The 21,080-nt window shown below is 38.2% G+C and overlaps 1 protein-coding gene across 1 annotated transcript in view; it reads right to left on the bottom strand.

Annotated features, from left to right (window-relative positions):
• Positions 1 to 6,525: 6,525 nt before the first annotated feature.
• The window catches only part of ABCC4 (ATP binding cassette subfamily C member 4), a 143,840-nt gene continuing 129,285 nt past the window's right edge, over positions 6,526 to 21,080 (bottom strand). Inside the window, exons 30-31 of the mRNA XM_033052429.1 lie at positions 13,577 to 13,711; positions 6,526 to 8,794 (exon numbers count right to left, since the gene is read on the bottom strand). Of these exons, the coding sequence (XP_032908320.1) occupies positions 8,687 to 8,794; positions 13,577 to 13,711 (243 nt within the window). The 3' untranslated portion in view covers positions 6,526 to 8,686. The remainder of the gene's footprint in view (positions 8,795 to 13,576; positions 13,712 to 21,080) is intronic.

Consider the following 21,080-nt stretch of genomic DNA (forward strand, 5'->3'; position numbering starts at 1 on the left):
CAGCTCCTCACTAAAATTTGGGATTAAGAGTCGTCCAGAGAAATCAAAGTGGGAAATCAAGCACTTTCCTCAACTTCAAGGCAATGGATGAGAGAAGAGGGACACACTCATCTTGAATCACTCAGATATGATGATTCCATGTTAAAACTCTAGCATTGCTGATACTTCTTCCAGTCTAAGAACAACTTTCCCAGCTAAAAAATAGGAAAAAAAGAAAAAATAAAAAATAAATTATGCAAACAATTTAACAGCAGGGACCAGTCTTTCTTACACTTCCCTCAGGATGGGTAAATGGAAGTCCTGAACAGCTATGAACAACAGTAGCCACAGTTTCAGGGCCAAAATATCCTGTGAGCTTGGCATCATGCACCAAGAAGTCATGAAAAGACACATTACACTTAGTAATATCTGATAGAAGTTTGCCTCAGTATCAGTTCCAGGGAAAGGTTGAACTGATAATCACTTCTTTAGGAAAAAAAAAAAAAAAAAAAAAAAAAAAAAAAAAAAAAAAGCAGCTGGAAGGAAAAGCAGATTTTCTGGTAAATCTGTGACAACAGCATCAGCAGCTCCAACTGGTTTGTTGCCCGTTCCCTTTGGCAGCCCAGTCATCTCCCAAAGATCTACACGTCTCTATTAAGTAATCCATTTGGCTGCAGCAAAGGCATCCCCATTAGCCGCTTAACCAGCCCATTAAGAGGTCCTGCTAAGCAGTGTGGGCTGTTACACCTTCCTTGCAGTGTCCAGAGCCTTGCAGGGTCCAGCACACTCCTGAAAATCAGAAAAGACCTATTTTTTTCCTGCAAGATGGAGACCCTCTAAGGGAAACCTCACTGTTGCTTCCTTCATGCTGTATGAAGCTCTCCCTAAAAATTTTTCGTTTCTGGAAGGCTTCTCCTTCTCCAAAAAAGCCAAATTACTCCCATGGGGCAGAGGCACATTCAGCCAGTGCACTTGTAAGGACAACACCTGCAGGGAACAGGCTTCAGCCATGCCTGGCACAGGATAAACACCTGCTCTTGCTTACCAGCAGCACTTGGCCTTTCACTTTCTGCTTTCAGCAACTTGAACTGGCTCTGCACAGAGTCTGTTGCAACTTCTCACACACAGAGAAACGCACAAAGAACCTAGGCAGGCAAAACCTGTGCAGGGAGTCTCCTGCTAGCCCTGCTCCATCCCAGCAGACTGCAGGCATCTTTCTGTTCTCTACGTTATTTTGGCACATGCAGAGGCATCTTCCTGTTCCCCCAAGCCCATGATGGTCTCTCCCACTTGCTGTTAGAAAAATCAGCAGAGACTTTTCCATAAAACTATTTGAAAAATGCAGGTTCCCTTCCCTTCGGTGTTGATGTGTGTGCATAATGTGACACACCATTCAAATAAATCTAGTTTCATTGACAGGGATACACACAGAAATGAACAGGCACATGCTCACCTGAAACTAGATGAAAATGAAATTTTTATTTGCGGGTACCGACATTCATACCAACTAATACAGAGAAAACACTGCGTATTTTCTCTAATGTATTACGAATATGACTCTAAAAAATCAACAAACATTAGCCATGTACATAAATGTGTGATTTACACAGAATGCTTAAAAGTAATTGCAAAAGGATTTGTTGAATAATTCCAGGAAAAAAGAAAAAAAAAAAAGATTGTCAGAGGACGACCTGGTTGTGGGAAGAGGCACTTAATTCACTGCATGAATGACTCACGGTGAATTACTTGCATAACTCCCTCCACTCAAGGAAATCACTACTCTGCAAAAGTGCATACATGTTAAATCAACCAAAACACAGAGCAGTCCATATTCTTGGTACAATGCTGCCGTCCTGCTGGTACAGAATGAGGAAAAATCCTCTCAACTGGGCAGGGAGGGGGAGAAGTACTCTCCTTTGGTATCCTGGCAATGTTTTCAAGAGACAGTTAACAATGCTCACTTGTCCTATTCATGCTTGGCACTTACATTGAAAAGAAAATTCAGGCCTGTAATATTCAAGAACAAACTGTTGTTGACAGTGAAACTTTGACTAATAAATCTGAGGCTGCATTTCCCACCCAACTCAGTTTAATGCCATAAGATAATTATGGTCCTTTCCTGGATAAAAGAGAGTTCCATGAAGAAGGTCACCTGGCATGAACACTAACAAGATTTACTTTCTTCAGAATATACAGGATAAATAACTCCTTCCTTTATTTGCTATTTGTGCTTGAACTGTGAGGTATAAAGCTTACTGGAATTAAACAAAGGGAACTATTTTTCACTGTTTCTCCTTACTTTAATTCCCCATAGCAAATATCCAAAACTGAAAAATAGAAAGAGAGAGAGAAAAAATCACCATAGCTCTTTGTAAGTCTCATGTGTCTGTCCCGCATTACCACAATCCACCAGCCATACTTCAGGCACCACATTCAGATGTTAGGTGAGCAGATGATACATATCGCCTTGGTTGCAACACAGTGATTTAAACTGCATAAACTCGGAGCTTTTTCTCTGGGTGTAGTGAATGGAGAAACTTCAGCTGGTATTCCAGAGCCCTTCTGTTAGGAGCTTTACTCATTCTGAGAACAGCTTGGTCTATAGGGAGACTCACTGCCTGTATATTGGAGAAGCAGCAGCTGCAGTAGGAACAGCTGGGCAAGTTAGCGATGGCACCCAGGGCAACTGTGTCCTTGGGGAGGCAGGAGAAGTGAGTCTGCTTTGGCAGAGCTGCCCAACAGCTCAAGCACTGACTGCAAAGAGCAGACCTGTCAGACCTGTGTGATGGCAGCTGCAGCCTGGGCCACCACCGCCCCACTGGGGCCAGAGAGCAGGAGTGAACACAAGCAAATGGATTCTGCTGCCCAACGACATCCCAGCTATGCTGACAGAATGGAGAAGTCCCAGCTCCTCCTGGTGTTTCTACAGACCGTTGAATAAAATGCATAAATACTCACTGGAACTTGGACTCCAATCTAGGCTTTTCCTTTATCCTGGTGTAAACAATCCCCCATGTCATTCACATATGGTAAACATTCCTCAGATCCTCAATACTGTATTTTGGTCATGTACTAGATGGGAAGATGCAAGCAGCCTAGCCTAAGGAAAACCTTCAACACCCAAAAGTATGCTCTTAAAAAACAGGGTATCCCATGCAGGAGAGGGACAAGAGCTCTGGCGCAGCTATTAACTCATGTGTTTGAAGAAAGCAAGTGTGGTCGCAGTATCTGTGTTGAACCCAGCAATTTAAAAGCAGGATGTGTCCTGGCTCCTGAATGGCAGTTGTACTACCTCCAGTCTCTCCTCAAGGTTATTGTACTTTTCAGCATGTGCTGGATCCATGGCTAAGATCCATAGGGAATTTTGTATTTCAAAACAGATGAAACTATTCCAGGCCAGTTTGGGAGTTAAGTGGTGTCAAGGTGCAGACAGTGGAAACCCGATTTCATACATCAGAGAATGGTCCTGATTTTCTGTACATTAATATTTCTCCAAATTTATGAACTAACTTTAAACAGAGTTTATGAAATTCATGCTTGTTTTGTGAACAGATTCCTAAAAAGCATCTTTGGGTTTGTTACTTATCAGCAGCTCTCTTTCAGGCAAGGGAACAAATCTCCCTCTTCTAAAAGAGAATTGCTGTATTAACATAGGAGCACATGCATTTGGCAAGTGCTTGCTCTGTGAGGATATAGCTTGCTCCAGGTGGATATTGCACATCCCACAGGTGACTTCTGCTGTGACAACCCAAGCCAAATTCACTTAGAGGCAATTAAGAGAGCTGCATACATATTTCATAGTAGAAAAGGAGAGATGACAATTCCTATTGTACCAGGTCCTGCGACTTGCTGCAGTGGGGGATTATTGACAAATGCACAATTTATCCCGTACTAAAAATCCTGCATCAAAACAGCAGAGTGAAGTACTTGAGACAGTTGGAAGACATTGGGAGGAATTTTTTATGGTTTTCAGAAAAAAGTAGTTTTTGAGTGTCTTGCTAAATTAAGCAATAAACTCATGCACAGGACTGAGAGGTAACACCAGATTTTGGAGTTATGCTTGCTAACCTACCTCACTTCTGTCCCCTGACCTTCCACATTTCCACTGTCGGGCCCTGTGAGCTATCCAGTTGCTTCAGGCAAGGACCATACCCCATCTGCACTGGTGCAACTTTAGTGGTTCTTCCATCACAATTTTTAAAAATCTATTTGCAATACCTTTTAGCACATAAAGCAAAAATGTGATCTGAGAGACCTTAGACTGGAGAAAACTGATAAAACCAAGCTGGCATGCACTATTGTGTTTTGTACCTCCAAGTGGATTTTCAGCTCTTGGAGCTACTGATGCCACCGAGAGGTGTTTGGAGATGTCAGCCCATAACTTCTGCCTTCAGCCACACATTTGCAATAAGGGACTTAAGACAGGCTTCTGAGAAATGTCTTTTATTGTATGACACCAGTTGTCACGTGAACATCCACAATAGAAATCATTCCATAGCAATACCAAAATCAAATTATTACAACAAATGCAAGAACCAAACCAAAACAAAACCAGAGTTAAAATGATGAAAAAGCAGCGCACTGTTACACAATGCATAAAACATATGCAGAAAGCCTCATCTTCTGTAAAACTGTCATGCTCATCACCATCACAGGAAAGAAGTGATTTCAACCCTTTCTTCCCCCTTCAACAAATAAGAGGCAAATTTTGAAGTGAGATATTTCAAAGGGTCAGTTTAACAAAAAAAGCAGCATTTCTTCTGATTCTTTTTGCAATCTTATTTCACACAGCATTGCATATTAAGCAAACCAGCATTAGTGAGGCTGGTCAGAATGTCCTCCCTCTTCCAAAGGGCAGTACAAAAATATCACAGAAGATTATGCCCATCTGGCAAATGGTGCAGCACACTTAAGAGAATTTTTCTCCTTAAAACAAGGAAAAAAGTAAAACATTAAATAGCCTATCCTGATGAACTGTGGCTTTTCAAATGCCAACATGCTCTGTTGGCTCACAGTGGTCTTTAAGGGGTGGAGTAAAGACATACCAAAACAAATGTGTGAAAACCAATTCTCAAGATCAGAAGCAGAGGTTGCTCCTAAGAAACAAGAGTTCTGTAACTGATGATTTTCAGCAATACTGTATAAAATTATATTTATTAGAAATAAGACTGGAATAATTTAAGGCACCTCATGGTGAAGAAATATTTTAAAGGCTTGAATAACTCAGGAGACTGAGTTCTTTTTCCAAGATCCCCAGTAAGGTATGCAACTTAGGGTAACCTGCTTTGCTATTTCCAGATAAAGCACAACAATTTTCAAAATGGAAGTTTAAAACTATTTGAATTTTTCTTTATAAGGAAACATAAAACACCTTGTTGGAAAGATAATGTATTCATTTAACAGACCAAGACTTTACCACATGAAGGCCTTTTTCTTCCCCTGATTTGAATTCTGCCTTTCAGATACACTGCACCTTTTTAACCTAACTAGAATAAAATGGGTCAGTCGATCTTAATCAACATCTGAACAAAACAGCTATCAACAATACCAGCAAAACCAGTTTCCTTGAATAAAATATTTTTGTCACTAAAAACCAAAAAGACGAAATAATGCCAATGGCAGACATGAATGCTATCAGTCGTTCTACTCAGCGATTTATGGGTTTCAAGTGTGATTTTGTAAAAAATTTGCTTTGTCTTATAATTATATTTGATACCTACAGCAAGTAGTGTCCTGCCAAAACATGTGAAAAAGCAGAATCAGCATTTTCAGAGATACCTAACATTTTTGTGTACATTCAAAAAGCTACAGGATCAAATTAATTCTAGCTTATAGACTGATAGCTAGATCTCTCAGGGTCTCATACCAGTGAGTCTGCAGCAGCCAGCGTTTTGGAGTTCTGCTCTGAAATATAACTTACCATAGATTCATTTCAGAGCTGAAATGAACTAAAACTGTAATTATACCCTTGGTTTACGCCTGCAGATCTCCTTGGGTCTGATAAAAAAAATGAACTCGAGGTATGTATGGTGAAGGAGAACTTACTATTCTCTTAGAGTATTTAAAAGTCTCTGTATTATACTTCACACTTCCTCTTCTATAAGAACTGTTTAGAAATAGTAAGAATTCCATATTGTAGAACACAGACTCTGAATATATTCACACAGCTCAAAAAAAGAAGATAAACAAAGGAGCTCAAACTCCCAACTCCAAGATGTAGCACACTGCCTTGGTCAGTTCACCCTAGCTGTGTTTTGCACCACTCCAACCAGATCTTTCCATGTCAAAGCTTGAGCAGAGTTTGGACATGGATCCATGGATCCTTGCCAAAAAGGCAGTAGTGGATAAGGCAATGAGGTTGAACTTTCTTTACGCTACACAGTCCCCCAACATTATCTAATATGACTTTATACATTTAAACTTCACATCTTCACATACCTGTGCAAATGCAACCACTACTCTCACTCAGCTGCAGAACAGTCCTATCCTTATTTCAGACAACTTTAATGGAAAAGAAAACAGCCACAGAACACACAGGATGATAACTGTGTGCTAGGACACTGTGTAAGTGGACTGCAGCAGCTCAGAGAAGGGCCAAGAAATACAAAAAGTGGATGTGGCTGGTGTGTTCTCAAAAGCATCTGCCATAAGCACTGCCTACACGAGCACATCTGTGCCATGTGGCTTGGCGGCTGGTAGCTGCCCCTGGCTGGCTGACATTTTATCATCAGATGTAGCACAAGCCTCCTGGTGCACAACACTGTGTGAAGTTCAGTTCCACCCATCTCAGTGGAACTTGTTACAGTGTAAGCCGCTACACACTGCAGGAGAAATGTTAGGACTTGACATAAAAAGGCACAGAGCAAAAGCCCCTTATTTTGTAACTCTCCCTTAATGATTTCTAACCATGTAAGAGGATGTTACCAGCAAGCACAGAAGCCTGATGTTTGTTCCACAAAATGGATGTTTTGCTCCAAATGCCCCTGTCCCTCAGAAAGCTGGCTGGTGGCACTGCAGACACAATTCCCTCTCCCCTGGCATCTCAAAACAGGACAGTATGCCCCAGTGCAAGGAGAATACTGGAACAGGGGAACAGAGATTCTGCCTCTCACCACTGGGCTGGCTCGGAGCAGGAAAATGTCCAAGATGAGTGGCTGTCCTGAGGTGCAGGCTTTGGCCTCAATTTACTTCTCAGTAAGAAGTAACTTTGCATCTGACTAAATCATACTCTAGTAGAACTGCTTGAAATGAGAAACATTTATGATTGCCTTACTTTTAGACCACTGGATGAACATTGGGTAAATAACACTTGTTCGGCATTACAAAGGTAATAGCAAGCATCTTCAGTATATTTTAAAAAGGACAGTATTTTCCATGTTCTGAAGAAATCTGTTGCCTTTTAGTCTCTCCTGTGCCCTTTAAACAGCAAGATGAATAGATGTATTTTCTACTGGACCTCAAAGAATACCTCACTAAATTTGAAAAAATCTGACTCAACCCAGCACTTGCTTGATTTATTTTTTAAACATGGGAATAGTGCCTTTGTGTTAAAGTGCTTTGCTGAATCAGGACATAACTTATGAATATTGAACCCCTCTCTCACTGCATTCCTCTCTATCAGCAACAGCCATGCGAAACTACAGGTTGTATTTTCCTACTTATTCTGGCAGGATGGTAACTTCAAACAGCTGAAGTTCAACAGAACTCCTGATGCAAAACTTTAAATATACTAAAGTTACATATTTTTAACATATATCTAATGAATTTGTTACGTACCCTGCAGTTACAGTGTTGGCTTGAAGGCACAAATATTAAGGCACAATAAATGCAAATAATGTATACATTTCAATGTGTTGTGTTGGAGATAACTTTGTACTACACAGTATTTAGGTATAATGAGATGTCATTCAAACATTTCCTCAAGTTATTTTAATACCTTTTTTTCTTTGATAACCCGGGTAAAAAGAGGAATGTATGTTAAATTATTTAAATATTTCTTCAGTGCAAATGTGGTAATTTTCTTCTGAAGTACAGAAGACTGAGACTGATTTTTCAGCATTTGGATTTTAGCAAAATAAAACTAATATTTACATTCATCTTGAACAGCACTATTTGAACAGTTTATTAAAAAAAAAAGTATATAGTACTTTTCTATCAAAAAAAAAAGTGTATTTGGCTTCTTCAAGTTTTTTTCTTACCAGCCTGCATAGTTACTTGTGACAGGTAGAAAGACAGTTCTCTAGACAAGTGAGTTGCACACTACCAAATCTGCTGTTCAGACAGAGCTGTCATGCTAAAGTGACACTGAAAAAAATTTGGTTTTGCTTGCTCTCAAAATATTTCTAAAAGAGAAAAAAAGGACGCATTCCAATTATTTTACTAAGCTCCAAATATGCATACTAGACCTGTTAGGTGTCCTGCACCTGTTTAAATAAAAGAGATCTCTACCACGTAACTTTCAAAAAAACCCCTGAATCTGCCTAATTTCCTTAGCAACACAAACATAATTAGTTGGAAAGAAAAACATATTGCACTGAAATGAAAGAAACAGGGACAGTAAAATTTTTCTTCTTAGTATTAAATAGGAAGGATGTCCAGTGCAAAGAATCGCCTCCCTCCCTTTCCTCTCCTGTTGACACTTGCAAATGTTGTCACCGAGTTTAGATGATCTCAGGTTTACATTCTACACAGTTAAGGCAAAGAGGAATCACAGTGCAGTTTCAGTTATGCATAATCCTGAGGAAGGATCCAAGGAGGAGTCTGTGGCAAGGTGACCATTCTGAAGAACTTCTGGGTAATTCTTACTGAAGTATACCTAGAAAAAATATTAGATTCTGTCAGTAATTATGCACCAAAGTCCATTTAACTTTGAACAACATTTCTGGAGATAAATATAGTAGAGATAAACATACATCCTTAAGGAATCCCAACAGGAGCTTCTGGTTAGTGGCACTCAGTGAATGTATGTCACTGATAAATTAGTAAAATTACTGTATGAACTTATATTGAAACAAAATGTGAGAAAAAACCCACACGACCTGTCGATCCCCTCAAATTTTGTTAATTCAGATGAATAGATATGTTTTATCACTTTACATTAAACTGATAAGTAAAGTCATTTTACTAGCTCAAAACATGGAGATAAATTAAAAACAGGATGACAAAGAAGCTGTGAAATCTTGTGTCTGCACAAGGGTTTCTCATTTTCACACATAAAATGAACACAATGGATTTGGATGTTAAAATCAGGTTGTAATCCCTATATTTTACAAACTGTGATTGACAACCATTGAAACTTCGAAGTATATGTATGAAATATCCCAGCCTTTAATTTGTGCTGCAGAGCAGTTATAGGGCCTATAGAAATGTGATCTCTGGATAGTGAACCACAATAATGAAAGAAGCAGCAAAAGCTTTAACAATGACTCAACCAAGCAACTTCTCTAAAACGTAAGATGATACCAAATAATAGGACAGTTCTTTGCCAAGCCTTTGAGTTCCTGAATTTTACCAATTTCTAGCTCAACTAGAAGAGATACAGGTTTCCTGATAAATGTATAATCAGAACATAAAGGAAATGAAATGCTGTCAAGTTTCACTGTTCCACAATCATCAGTTTTTAGCAGCTGTATCATATCTCTGTTCCTTGACAGATGCGCATAACAAAATGAAATAATGTCAAGACTTGTGTGCTCTTATCTAAAAATGTGTTGGGTGAAAAAGGACTTCAAATGCAATTTTTTTTCAAAGAAGAATGTGAAAAGTTTTGTTTGAGTCTTTAAAAACAGAAAATACACTATCTTTCTGAAGCTGACACATGTCACGAGTTAGGTCTCATAGTCAGACTGCTTTGAGTACAGCTTATGAAACATTTCTGCAATTTATATTTAAGAGTGTTGTCAACAAAGTTCAGTTTGTTTGATAATAATGTCCTTTTCATATACATGAATACACGTATAAGACACACGGGATAAAAAAGAAATAGTCATTCTACAAAAATGTTCCTATAAGTACTACTGTCATCTTTTGTGCACTCACTAATGCAGGGTATATGCATTTTTACAAGTTTCAAAGAATATTAAATCTGATTTGAATCAACAGAAGAATTGGGAGTCCTGTTAAGAGGCATTCCTCAGTAACCAGTCACAATCGGATGCAACAGAGGGACGTTAATGAGGCTGCTGACTGCACACAGGCTGCAGACAGCAGCCTCAGTATTCCCATCCCGTTCCTGGTTTAAAACATAAAACTTTGGCATACTTTTAATGCAGCTTTTGAATGTGATTTTTTTTTAATGGAAAGCTAATAGAAAACCTTGGCACATTACTAGAGATGTAATGAAATGGCAGCTGCTTTTCAACTGTCTCATTGCAATTCTTCCCCTGAGCCCAATCCCTCATGGTATTAAATGCCCAAGTCTTTATACAAGTTTCTTCCACTGCCAACAGAGCTGCAACCTTTTTAAAAGTAATCACTGAGGTAACACCTAGTATTTTAATATTTACACATCTGTTATAGCTTTAAAGTAAAATAAAACAACCCTTATTTTTTTCCCTCAAAGTACTCAAACCTGATTGACAGAAACCCATCCCTATCCTGATGCCACCAGAGCCTGCAGAAAAGCCTCTCTCAACACTGCCAAGAACAGGGAGAACACACCAACTTCTGTTTATCTGAATAATTAAGCACTTTTATTTTTTTTCATTTTTCACTGCTTGACGACTATTCCTCTCTTTCCCATAGGATTTTCTCCTAGCAGCTTCTTGTAAACTGAGCAAAGATAAAAACAGTCTCACGATGTCAAGCAGAACTCAGTTGCTATCAGGCTCATGGGCTATTTAATACATACTCAGCGGTCTCCAATTTGAGTTGTGCCTGTGTTGTTTTCTTTGACATTTGCACAAAAAATGGGGATACTGAGTGACCAAGTGAGACATATAATAGCAACTGGATCAATCTGGAAGCCTGAGCTAAGGTTCCAGCAATAGCTCAGTCCTGCAATGCTTCGCTAACAGGACCATGAGATTTTTTAAAAAATTTGTTTCTTAAATATGTCCAAGTTAGGATGTGTAATACCTCTTAATTTGCACTTAAAAGGATATAGGCAGAAGCAATACTTTTCCAGAAAATGCATTTCAGTTTCAGCTTACTGAAAAAAGATCTTGGTATGAGTTTGTGTTATACGGGTCCAAACAGAAATAAATCAAGATTCAGGTCCAAAATGCAATAAATCAAATAATCATTGCCAAAGCATAGCCACATTCCAAACCATTTTACATAGCAACCCACTGCAATGCTTTTTGAAAAGTATGTATGTATGTCATATTACCACTTCTTTTTATGTGCAGCATGCTGTTTTCCAAAAACAGAAAGAAAGCTGTTCTTCATAAAAACAGTTCTTAGTGACCACAGTAGGAATGTGGGAAATCGACAGCAATACATGCAACAGACTCAGTAGTACAAAAAGAAAAGCCATTGGAATCAGCTCTTCTGACTAAGCGACTTCTCTGAAAGTATGCATGAAGCACAAGGGACAATAATAACAAAACCCCTGAATTGTTCAAGTCCTTCAAACAGAAAGAACTATAACTCTGCTTCTGGGTAGCTGCTGACTGGAGATACAGTCTCTTGATTCCCATATTTTTGGTCCGAGTGTGGATAAGCACCATGCTTTGCATTCTTGGCAGATGCTAAAGCTTGTATCTGCCTTCTAGCCTGGGAGTTAGCAAACTTTTTCATCAAACCACATTTCAGCAGAGACTGGTTCCTGGATCTCTTCCCTTCCTGTACAAAATCACATAACATTGATGTGGTAACTGCAGATGACTATATGGGCAAGTAACATCAGGCAATTATTTTTATACATTTTGAATCATCTTTGAATGCAATTGTGCAACTGGGGAGGGCTCCAGGGAAGGAAGGAATGACAGCATGACATAGCTAAATTTCTACAGATGACAGCTGGACAGCCTCACCTCTTGCCCTTCCAAGGAGCAAGCCTTAGGAAGCTGGCCTTCACTTTACAGAAAAACAATGGTCACATGAATTTGAAGCTACCCTTTTAAATACCATTTATATAACCTCCAGATTGTCATGCACATACCACAGAAAACATGGCTAACCCATTCCCTTTTAATAAGAAAATAAATGAAGCTACACTGCAGCAATGGAAGAGGACAGCAGAACTCATTACAGAGCTTAGTTCAAGACAAAACTGTTTCCTCAGTTCTGCAATTTGTGCCACACAAGAACTTAAAGTATATGCTTTTAGCTACAGTGCTTTACTTGAAAAACTCTTTAAAAAATAAAATATAAGAAATCACAGAAATCTCTTCCCTGATCTTCAAAAAGTCCAGTAAAATAGCAACCAGACATGAGTGCATAGCCTCCATGACAGCACAACTTTTCATTTTTTCCAGCTTGCTGGAAATGCATCTATTTTTTTTTACTGGAAAATAGTCAAGAACCTGACATTGTGTTTCCTGTCTTTGTGTGTTGTTTCTTGTCTGTTGGTCTTTTGTTTCCCTCAGGCAACAGTTTAGACCTTGTGTTCCTCTAGCTCTGCTCCACATATCCAGCAGCTTGAGGAAAGGAAAGCATAAAGGCTAAAGAGCTTTGCCTCTTGCCTGTAAAAGGCTCTCTTAGGTTGTTACCTGCTTAATACTAGTGCCTTACTTGCATGATGAAAGTACAGTTACATGAGTTCAAAGCAAGCTGCCAAAGTGAGCACTGCCAGTCTCAGCTGAAGCAATGCTGAAACTTCGTTGGCACTGAGAGAATTAAAATCTTGCTCTGGACATCCTGTGTGGTAAATTATCAAGAAAAGACAAAGCAAGCCAAGGAGATCCTCAGTCACAGGTCATTCTTTTTTATCTTCTTATCTCTGCTTCAGCTTTCATTCTGAGAATTGGAGATGATATAGCCTTACCTCACAGGCATATTATGAAAGTGAATCCATTAATGTCTCTTAAACACTTTGATTGCCAGAGGAATGCCCAAAATTACAATAATAATTCTGTACTCCAAGTGGGATGTGAACAGTTCACAGTAAATCAGGCACAGAGCCTTGCAGGGAGGTGACAAAACATTCAACAGTTGTTTCTTTAGCTGAGCCCTGCTCATCTGTGGTGCAGAACAGAGAGCCAAGGTACAGGAACGAAGTAAGGGAATGCACAATAGATGTAATGTGATCAAACCCTCAGGTACCACAGCATGGCCACATGCACTGAGCCCCAACTAAAATCTGATGGACCCTTTAAAAAATACAGGCATAATAGATAAATGTTTGATTCTGCAGCCTTAACATGTTTTTTACAGCAAGTTAAGATCAATGCCCAGCACAAGTGAATACATCCTGTATTATTTACACTTATTGTTTTGTGTACACACAAAAGGATGCAAGAAATCCAGTCTTTCAACTTGGGGTATATAATACATGTATAATTTGGAAGTCTCTGTATATCCCACTGAAAATTATGGCTTTGCCTTGCAAAAGTGACAGATCCTTCGGTGGAAGGATTACTGCAACACTGAATATGCTAACTTGAGATAAACAAACTGCAGAGACAAACTTAATTATGTCTTCTTCTAAAATTACCCGTTTTGCTGTTTCAATCAGAGAAGCCGCTTCAGTCTTGCCCACTTGTTGCACCATTTTGTAAAACAAGCTGTCTTGTTCTTGCAGCAAAATGTAAGGCTCACCATATTCTTTCAGTCTTCCCGCATCTAAAACCTGTTAAATCAGCAGAAACCAATGTATTAACATAAGAAAATTAAAAACTAAATGTTAGAGACTAGAAACCAAATGTAGGCGACTACAGGCAAGGGGGAAATGTATGCACTTTTAGCGCTAAGATGAATTTTGTATCCTGAAAATGAATTCTGTCCTCTTCAAACTAGTATAGCGCTTTCTCAGTTTACAGACCTGTTGTACAATTTTAGAGTGCCCCACAGCCATTCCACCTATAGGAATCCAACATGAAGTTATGCAGAATATGGAAATACAATGTTTGTGCAGCCAACAAAGCAGATTATAAGGTTCATTGTGTAAGAAGGAAACAAAGAGGTCCAAAATGGGCTCTGAAGTAAACAGCTGTAGGTAAAAACCACGCAATAACCACCAAGACGGTTAATGGAGAATAAGTAGGTCTTTTGAATAAGAGGTGAAGATGTAATTAAAGAAAATGAGGGTGTTGCTGAAAAGATAAACAATTTCTTGCATCAGTTTTTGCCAACTATGTATTAGAAAGATATTTAAACCTGACCCTGTTCTTTCCACATAAAGAAAAGATCAGATGCCACCATGGACACAGGTACCAAAAAACAGAGGAAGGGAAGAAGAAAGAACAGAGAAATTAAATAAGCATTAAGCCAATAATCCACAGAGAATATACACTGTCAAAAATATAGGAAAAAATTAAGAATAAACTGATAAACTGTTCTCAGACCAGTGACTTCATTTAAGGACTGCATGGCAGAAAATACTGAACTTACATTTTTAAAAGCCTTTACAGGATTAATTCAAGGAAATTTTAGACTAGCATATATATTTTCATATAAGACACCAAATTAATTGAAACAGTTATTAAAGCGAAAGAAGACACACAGATCACACAGTTTTAGCAATCACAAATCTGATACAATTTTTAATGCATCAGAAGAAAACTAAAGGAAAAATGGTTTATATGGATTTCCAGAAAGATATCTGGTGTAACTAATCATGTTATAAAAAACAACGGTTTTCAAAAACCTGGACAGAAAACAAGAGATTTGAATGAAACAGTGCAGGTCTCTTTGTAGAAAGCTGAACAGGTAGGAATTGGTGGGAACCATATTTTTCTGGCATAGGTGGTAGCTACTTATGTTAGTCATCAGAAAAAGGAGCTGTCAGAGATGTGACAAACCTGTGAATGACACAAAAATGTGCAGGTAAGTCTAGACCAGAGGTTCAGATACACCTAACTAACCTAAGAGAATGAGAAACACAATAGCAGGGAAAAGCCAATATTGACAAATGCAATGCACTCAAATACTTGAACTGCTTATGAATTAATGGTATTGACTCAAGAAAGAGATTGGGGTTTTAGTCTACAAGTTCAGTCCTTTATGCCATGAGTAGGAGTAATGGAGTTTAAAAAAAAGGAAAGAGAATTTATGTGAGAAAACAATTCAGAAAATATTTTTGTTCTTATATTAATAAAAAACTGAATACACAGGCGTGCTACTGACAAAGATACTGCCACAACAAAAGGACTTCAAGGACTCATAACTCAAGCCATAATTGTGGTGGTACATACTTGTGAGAAAAAAAGAAAGATCTAAAAAAATGGAGCTGTTGATTTCAGGAAAGAAATGAATAAAAGGTATTGTGAGGACAACTTCCAAAGTAACAAAAATAGTGCAAACTTCTGTTTGAAAGAAGAACCTCCAACAAGCTTGGAGAAAATTTCAGAGTCCTGTGAGGAAACATTCAAATGTGTTCTTTGCCTGTGCAGCTCCACAAAACCAAACATCCTGATGGCCAAGGGCCTGGCATATCTCCAAGCAGCCTGGAACCCAGTAAGTGACAAAACCCACAGGGAAGGGACGCAGCTGAGCTGAACCCTTTGCCTGCACTGGTGTGAAAATACCACACTGCCAAGATCACTGCTGACTTGTTTGACACCAGGGAAAAGGGACCCACTCCTTCCCTTCTGGTTCAACTAAGTACATGGCATTTGAATGGAAAATAACTCAGACAACAAACAGCAGCATAATTACATCTCATTTTATGAACTGCATGCACAGAAACCTACAAGAAGATATCTGCTATTTTCAAAAGCTCTCAGCTTAGAGAACCCAGCCTATATTATGAATTTCCTTTGCAAGTGATTTCCAGTATCGTTTGGAATTGCAGCTGAAGAAAATGCTCATAGAAAAATCTTAAATATTAGTAATATCACACAGTACAACATACAGATATAGTCACATTTTAACAGATGCAGTATTTCACCTGCAGAAATGTTTCCACACATATTTACTTTTCAGTCAGTACTTATCCTTATCCCATTTACTCAGAATATTTAATGATTAATTTTAAATACAATTTTATCACAATCTCTTTTAAGCCACTGTATGTCACAGTTAAGGACAGGTTCCTTAAAAGTGCAATAAATTATCACATACAATTCAACATTTAAATTAGAGTGCCACAGCATAGAACATCTCTGTTGCCTTTAAGTAAAGCTTTCTTCAGCATAGCACTAGATTATGCAAGTACTCCATAAGAAGGGAAACAAAAAGCATCTTCATTAAATGTGTCTCTAAATAAAGAACTGCAATAGACAAGTAGAGGGTTTAAAAAAATTTTATTACTGCAGTATTGCAATTTTAACATTCATTCTGCAAATATCTGAAACAACCACAAATATAGACAACCTTTCCTTTCCAGAGAACCTGGGGAAAGGGAAAAAATTATTCTTCCTTGGCAAGTTTTAAGTAGTCAAGATGAACGGATAGAGTGAGCAATTTTTGTCTGGAGAAACTCCATTCACATTTTAAACAAATGATTAACCTATTTACAGCCTTTCTTTGGGAGTAAAACACAAACTCGTGTTACAAAGATAGACAGAACAGCCATAGGAAAACCAAGTTGTGTTAATTTTTAAAAAAATCTGAAATGAAAAATAAAGAATGAAATTGAACAGACAATATGATTCCTACAAGTCAGTTCACCAAGGAAATTGCTGTTCACCAAGGAAAACCACTTTCTACTAACTGCTGTAATCTATGAGACAATGGAGAAAATTTAAGCTGGTTTACTTGGTAGTTATACATTTATATATTTATATATTTATTAAAAAGCGCTTAGACAAAGAGATAGGTACTCTTCTTTGAAGAAATGTGTGCTGATAAGATTTACATAAATAAATAGGTACTTTGGCTAAGGCTTTGCATACTTACTCACTGACTCCAAGCCAAATTAAAATCATTAGGACTTCAAAAAGCCAGCTAATCATTCAGGAAAGGTGGAATCTGGTGTTTACCAGCCACATATTTTTCAATCAACTTGCAGCGCTTATCACTGCACAATACAAGGGAATCGAACCCAGATGCGTTCCAAGGCAGTTGTACCAGTGGAACTTGATACAGAAGAGCCAGAGAAGCTTGTAGCTGGTGAAATCAGATCGGCAGGCAGATTGTGGAGGACACACACAGGAGCACTTGACTCTGAATCAGACTTGAATTTCATCACAGACTTCAGCACAGATATTGAGAGAGAGGGGTTTTCTGCAAATCACTAAACTTGTCAGCTCCTCGCTGTGACACTTTGTAAAATACATGAAATAAAGACTTGATCATTCTGTGGGAGCTAACTGCCTGTGAAATACTTAGACAGCCCAGAGTGAAATAAAAGCAAACACAAAAGAGTTATATAAATCCAATCTGGTCATATGTAAACCAGGGCCAGATTCTCCACCCTCTTGCACTGGCAGCTTCTTTTACCTTGCCTGCACTGTTCTTGCCTTTGTAGTACCACCTTTATGACTTCAACAGGATTTTCTCATATGAAAGCGTAATTCCAACAGTACAAAATTTACAAAATTGGCTGCTGGCAATCATACAAAAGAAAGCATGCAGGAAAATTGCTGTTCAATGGAATTTTCTCACCTCCCAGAGTATGGTGAAAACATCTTTAGTTATAGCTATCCAAATTAGCATTACTCAAGCAGCAACACAGAGACATGTTAAGTTCAAACAGGACTCAAATTATGTATTATTCTTGAGTAAAATCCTCACATGCCATCTAATTCTATTCCACCTAATGTTTCTGGCAGAAAAGAAACATTGACTAGTTTGAATACTGTGGGCCAGTTTGAATAGTCTGCTCATCTGAGTTGTGATCTTTCCAGAAGGTTAAGAATCATACTGGTAGAACACAACACAGTTTTGAACAGCACTTCGTTTGACATTTGGGGCACAGAATAACACAGAAAGGAGATGATTAAAATATGACAGGGAAGGACAGAGAAACAGAAAAGATGTATTTGATCTTGACCTGCAATATCAAATATGAGAAGATTATTAGCCATTTAAATGTGTTTATGTTAAATCTAACTAGCACAGGAGTATTTGCCTATGCCACAAAAATGTTGCTGAACTAAATTTAGGCATCATTTGAGCACTGCATTTTGCCTCAGCTGTAACCTACCAGGAGTATCTATCCCCACTTTGCCTAGGTCCCTCCCTAAACCCCCAAGCTTTGCATTATTTTCATCCCACAGCTTCATAATTTAATGTATTAACCAAGACAAAAAAGCAGAGGAAGGAAGACAAAAAGTGAAACATAAAATGGTGAAAAATGAGTCAGGAAATCCATTTCACCATGAAAAGAGAAAAACAAAGCAACCAACAACAAGGATACTATGTCAAGATAGTTGAGTTTCCAGCAGAAACCTAAGCAGTAGAGCAAGGAGAACACCTTTCCTCCTTGATGATTCCTCAAATAATCCACAGGATTTTGGAAAAGCCAAAACTCATTTTATAAGTGAATTTTACAACCTTCTTTGTGGATTAATATATGTAAAAGAAGTATCATTAGCCACAGAGAGAGAAAGAACAAGGGCCTTTTAAAATGCTGTAACAAACACCATGTACTTACAGCTATCCATAGACACAAAAACCAAAGTTCTAAATCCTGTGTTTTCTAACTTTCAGCAACAAAAGCAGACAAACCAAGAGAACAATAGTTATAAAACATTCTGAGAAAAAAAACAATCCAAGGTTGGAAGTGTTCAGCAACAGAGGAGGGGGGCAAGGGAATATATTTCAATTATTATTGAGGAATGACTAGTATTCTTATTCACGTTCATATTCACCATTAAGCCAGAGGGGAAATGGGACATTTAAGAGTTGATCATAAATGTTTTTATTTCCTATTCAAAAGGAAAATAATTCAAGGAAATTATCTCCTTGGGAATACATCTGATTTAATTTAGACTTGGAAAAGACATCACCAAACAAAAAAAATCATTATTAAAGTTCAAAACTCTGCTAGGAGTACAACTTTGAACAATGTTTTCCTCAGAGAGCATACATCAAGATGATCTTCAATAAAGTCCTGGGAAGAGGAGAATATTCAGGAGATGCTTCTGGTTACATCATATTATAAGAAATATATTCACCCAAGACAATACATAGCTTTGTGGGAAAGAGTCAACAGCCTGTACTCCAGTTGGCATTAAGTTCAGATGCAAGCATGTTCTGTCTCTTCTGTCTCATCATGGTTTGTCAAAACAGATCAGAAACATGCACATACTTCTCTGAAGAATTATTTATAAATATCAACCTATCTGAACATGTTTGTGAACATTGAAGCACATTGAAAAGGCTGAAAATGTAACTCAGAAACAATTTAAAAGGGCTTTTTTCCTTTTCTTTTCTTTTGAAAGTTTTCTCTCTTTTTTAAAAAAAAATTTTGGTGGTGGAGATTTGGTTGGTTATTTTTTGGTTTTTTTGTTTTGATTTTTTTTAAGCCTTCAGGTTTATTCAGCGCATTCCCCAAGCTCCTTCAGGATTCCTATATAAATTATTCTACCAGTATCTCCAGACAAATTTAGTGTCAAATAATGTATATTTCATGTATCATGTACATGAACAGAGTAGAGCAGACCTGGGAATTTACCTTCTTAGAGTCTGAATTATTATTTTCAGATTTTCCCAATAACTTGCCTCCAACAGAGTTTAACTTTGCTGTAACAGTGCCAGACTTGCCACTGGTCATTGGGATTTGACAGGTACCCCCTAATCCCCTGCTTCACAGAAAAGGTAACTTTAGACATCTTGTTCTGTAATCAGAAATAGTGGATTTCTTTAAACTGAAATTATTCTTTGGCTGTAACTTCAGGGAAATTGAGCATGCAGCACTGCCTGGTAAATTGGTTCACACAGGTTTTCTTTAGGCTTCTTACAGAGATCAGAAAAATCTACCTTCTTTTCCTCTAGCTGATGGCATGCCATGGTAAGCTGGATGGGATGTTGTGGTGAAAAAATACCAATGACATATGTAGTAGTGAGACTTATTCTACTGATAATCACTTGATATGAACTCCTTCTGTGTCTTGTTGAAGAAGTATGTCAACCACACAGTGCAAACGTCTCTTGTATTGCAGTTTCTTCACCTCCAAACATCTGATATACCAATGTAAGTTCAACCCTTGCTTCAGAGGGTATGAGGCCTCATGCTAGTGCTTACCAACAGCCTAACAACATGTATGTGCTGACAAAACTCTCCCTTGGTCAATCACTAATGACTGCTTCCATCACTGTAAAGCCACATTTCTCAACTGGGATTGCAGAACGGCTCAAATGTGGCCCTGAAGTGATATGAGATATACTTCATTTTAGAAATCCCACTCTTTAATAAGGCTTTCGAGGGTCTCAGAAAGGCAGATAAGCTACAAGGATATTATACTTTTCAAGAGGGTAAGGAATATTGTTGCAGATGACTGAGCATGTCTCCTGGTTTTATCAGTTTCTGATGACAATGAACTTGTGGCTCAGCTGCCATGCACAGAGTTTCACCTTATCAGAAACTCTGCTCAGGGCATCAACCACCAGCATGACCTGTGCTAATTTGCTTTTAAACAGTAATTCAGTATTTCTGAGCAAGCAAAAATCATTCTTTAAAGATGTGTTAGTATTTCTAGTACAGTCTAGATTCCATACCACTGTCTTTAAAGAAACATGGTATGACCATCCTGTTCTTACATTGATGGAAACACATTCACACACAAATGCCTGACAGAATGAGAGATCAAGGTTCATCAAACATTGGCTTCACTTCCTGCAGAAATTCAAATTCAAATTCTTCGTTTGAATGCTTCCAGCTGAAGTACTGCCTCAATAATTAGCTGATTTATTTAGGCAAAAGAAGAATCTTGTTGGGCAGCCCTCTTGAAATGGGAGTAGCATTTAAGAACTAAAGATGCCAATGTTTTAGAGAAGTGTGACTTAAAACTGGCAAAGAGAATCAAGAACTCTAGTGTATTTTCAAACTCTTTGGGATTTTGACTTGATTTTAGAGGTCAGGTGTGACATACACAACTGTCCCAGACACTCCA

This window comes from Catharus ustulatus, chromosome 2 (genome assembly GCF_009819885.2).
Source record: "Catharus ustulatus isolate bCatUst1 chromosome 2, bCatUst1.pri.v2, whole genome shotgun sequence".
Taxonomy (NCBI): Eukaryota; Metazoa; Chordata; class Aves; order Passeriformes; family Turdidae; genus Catharus; species Catharus ustulatus.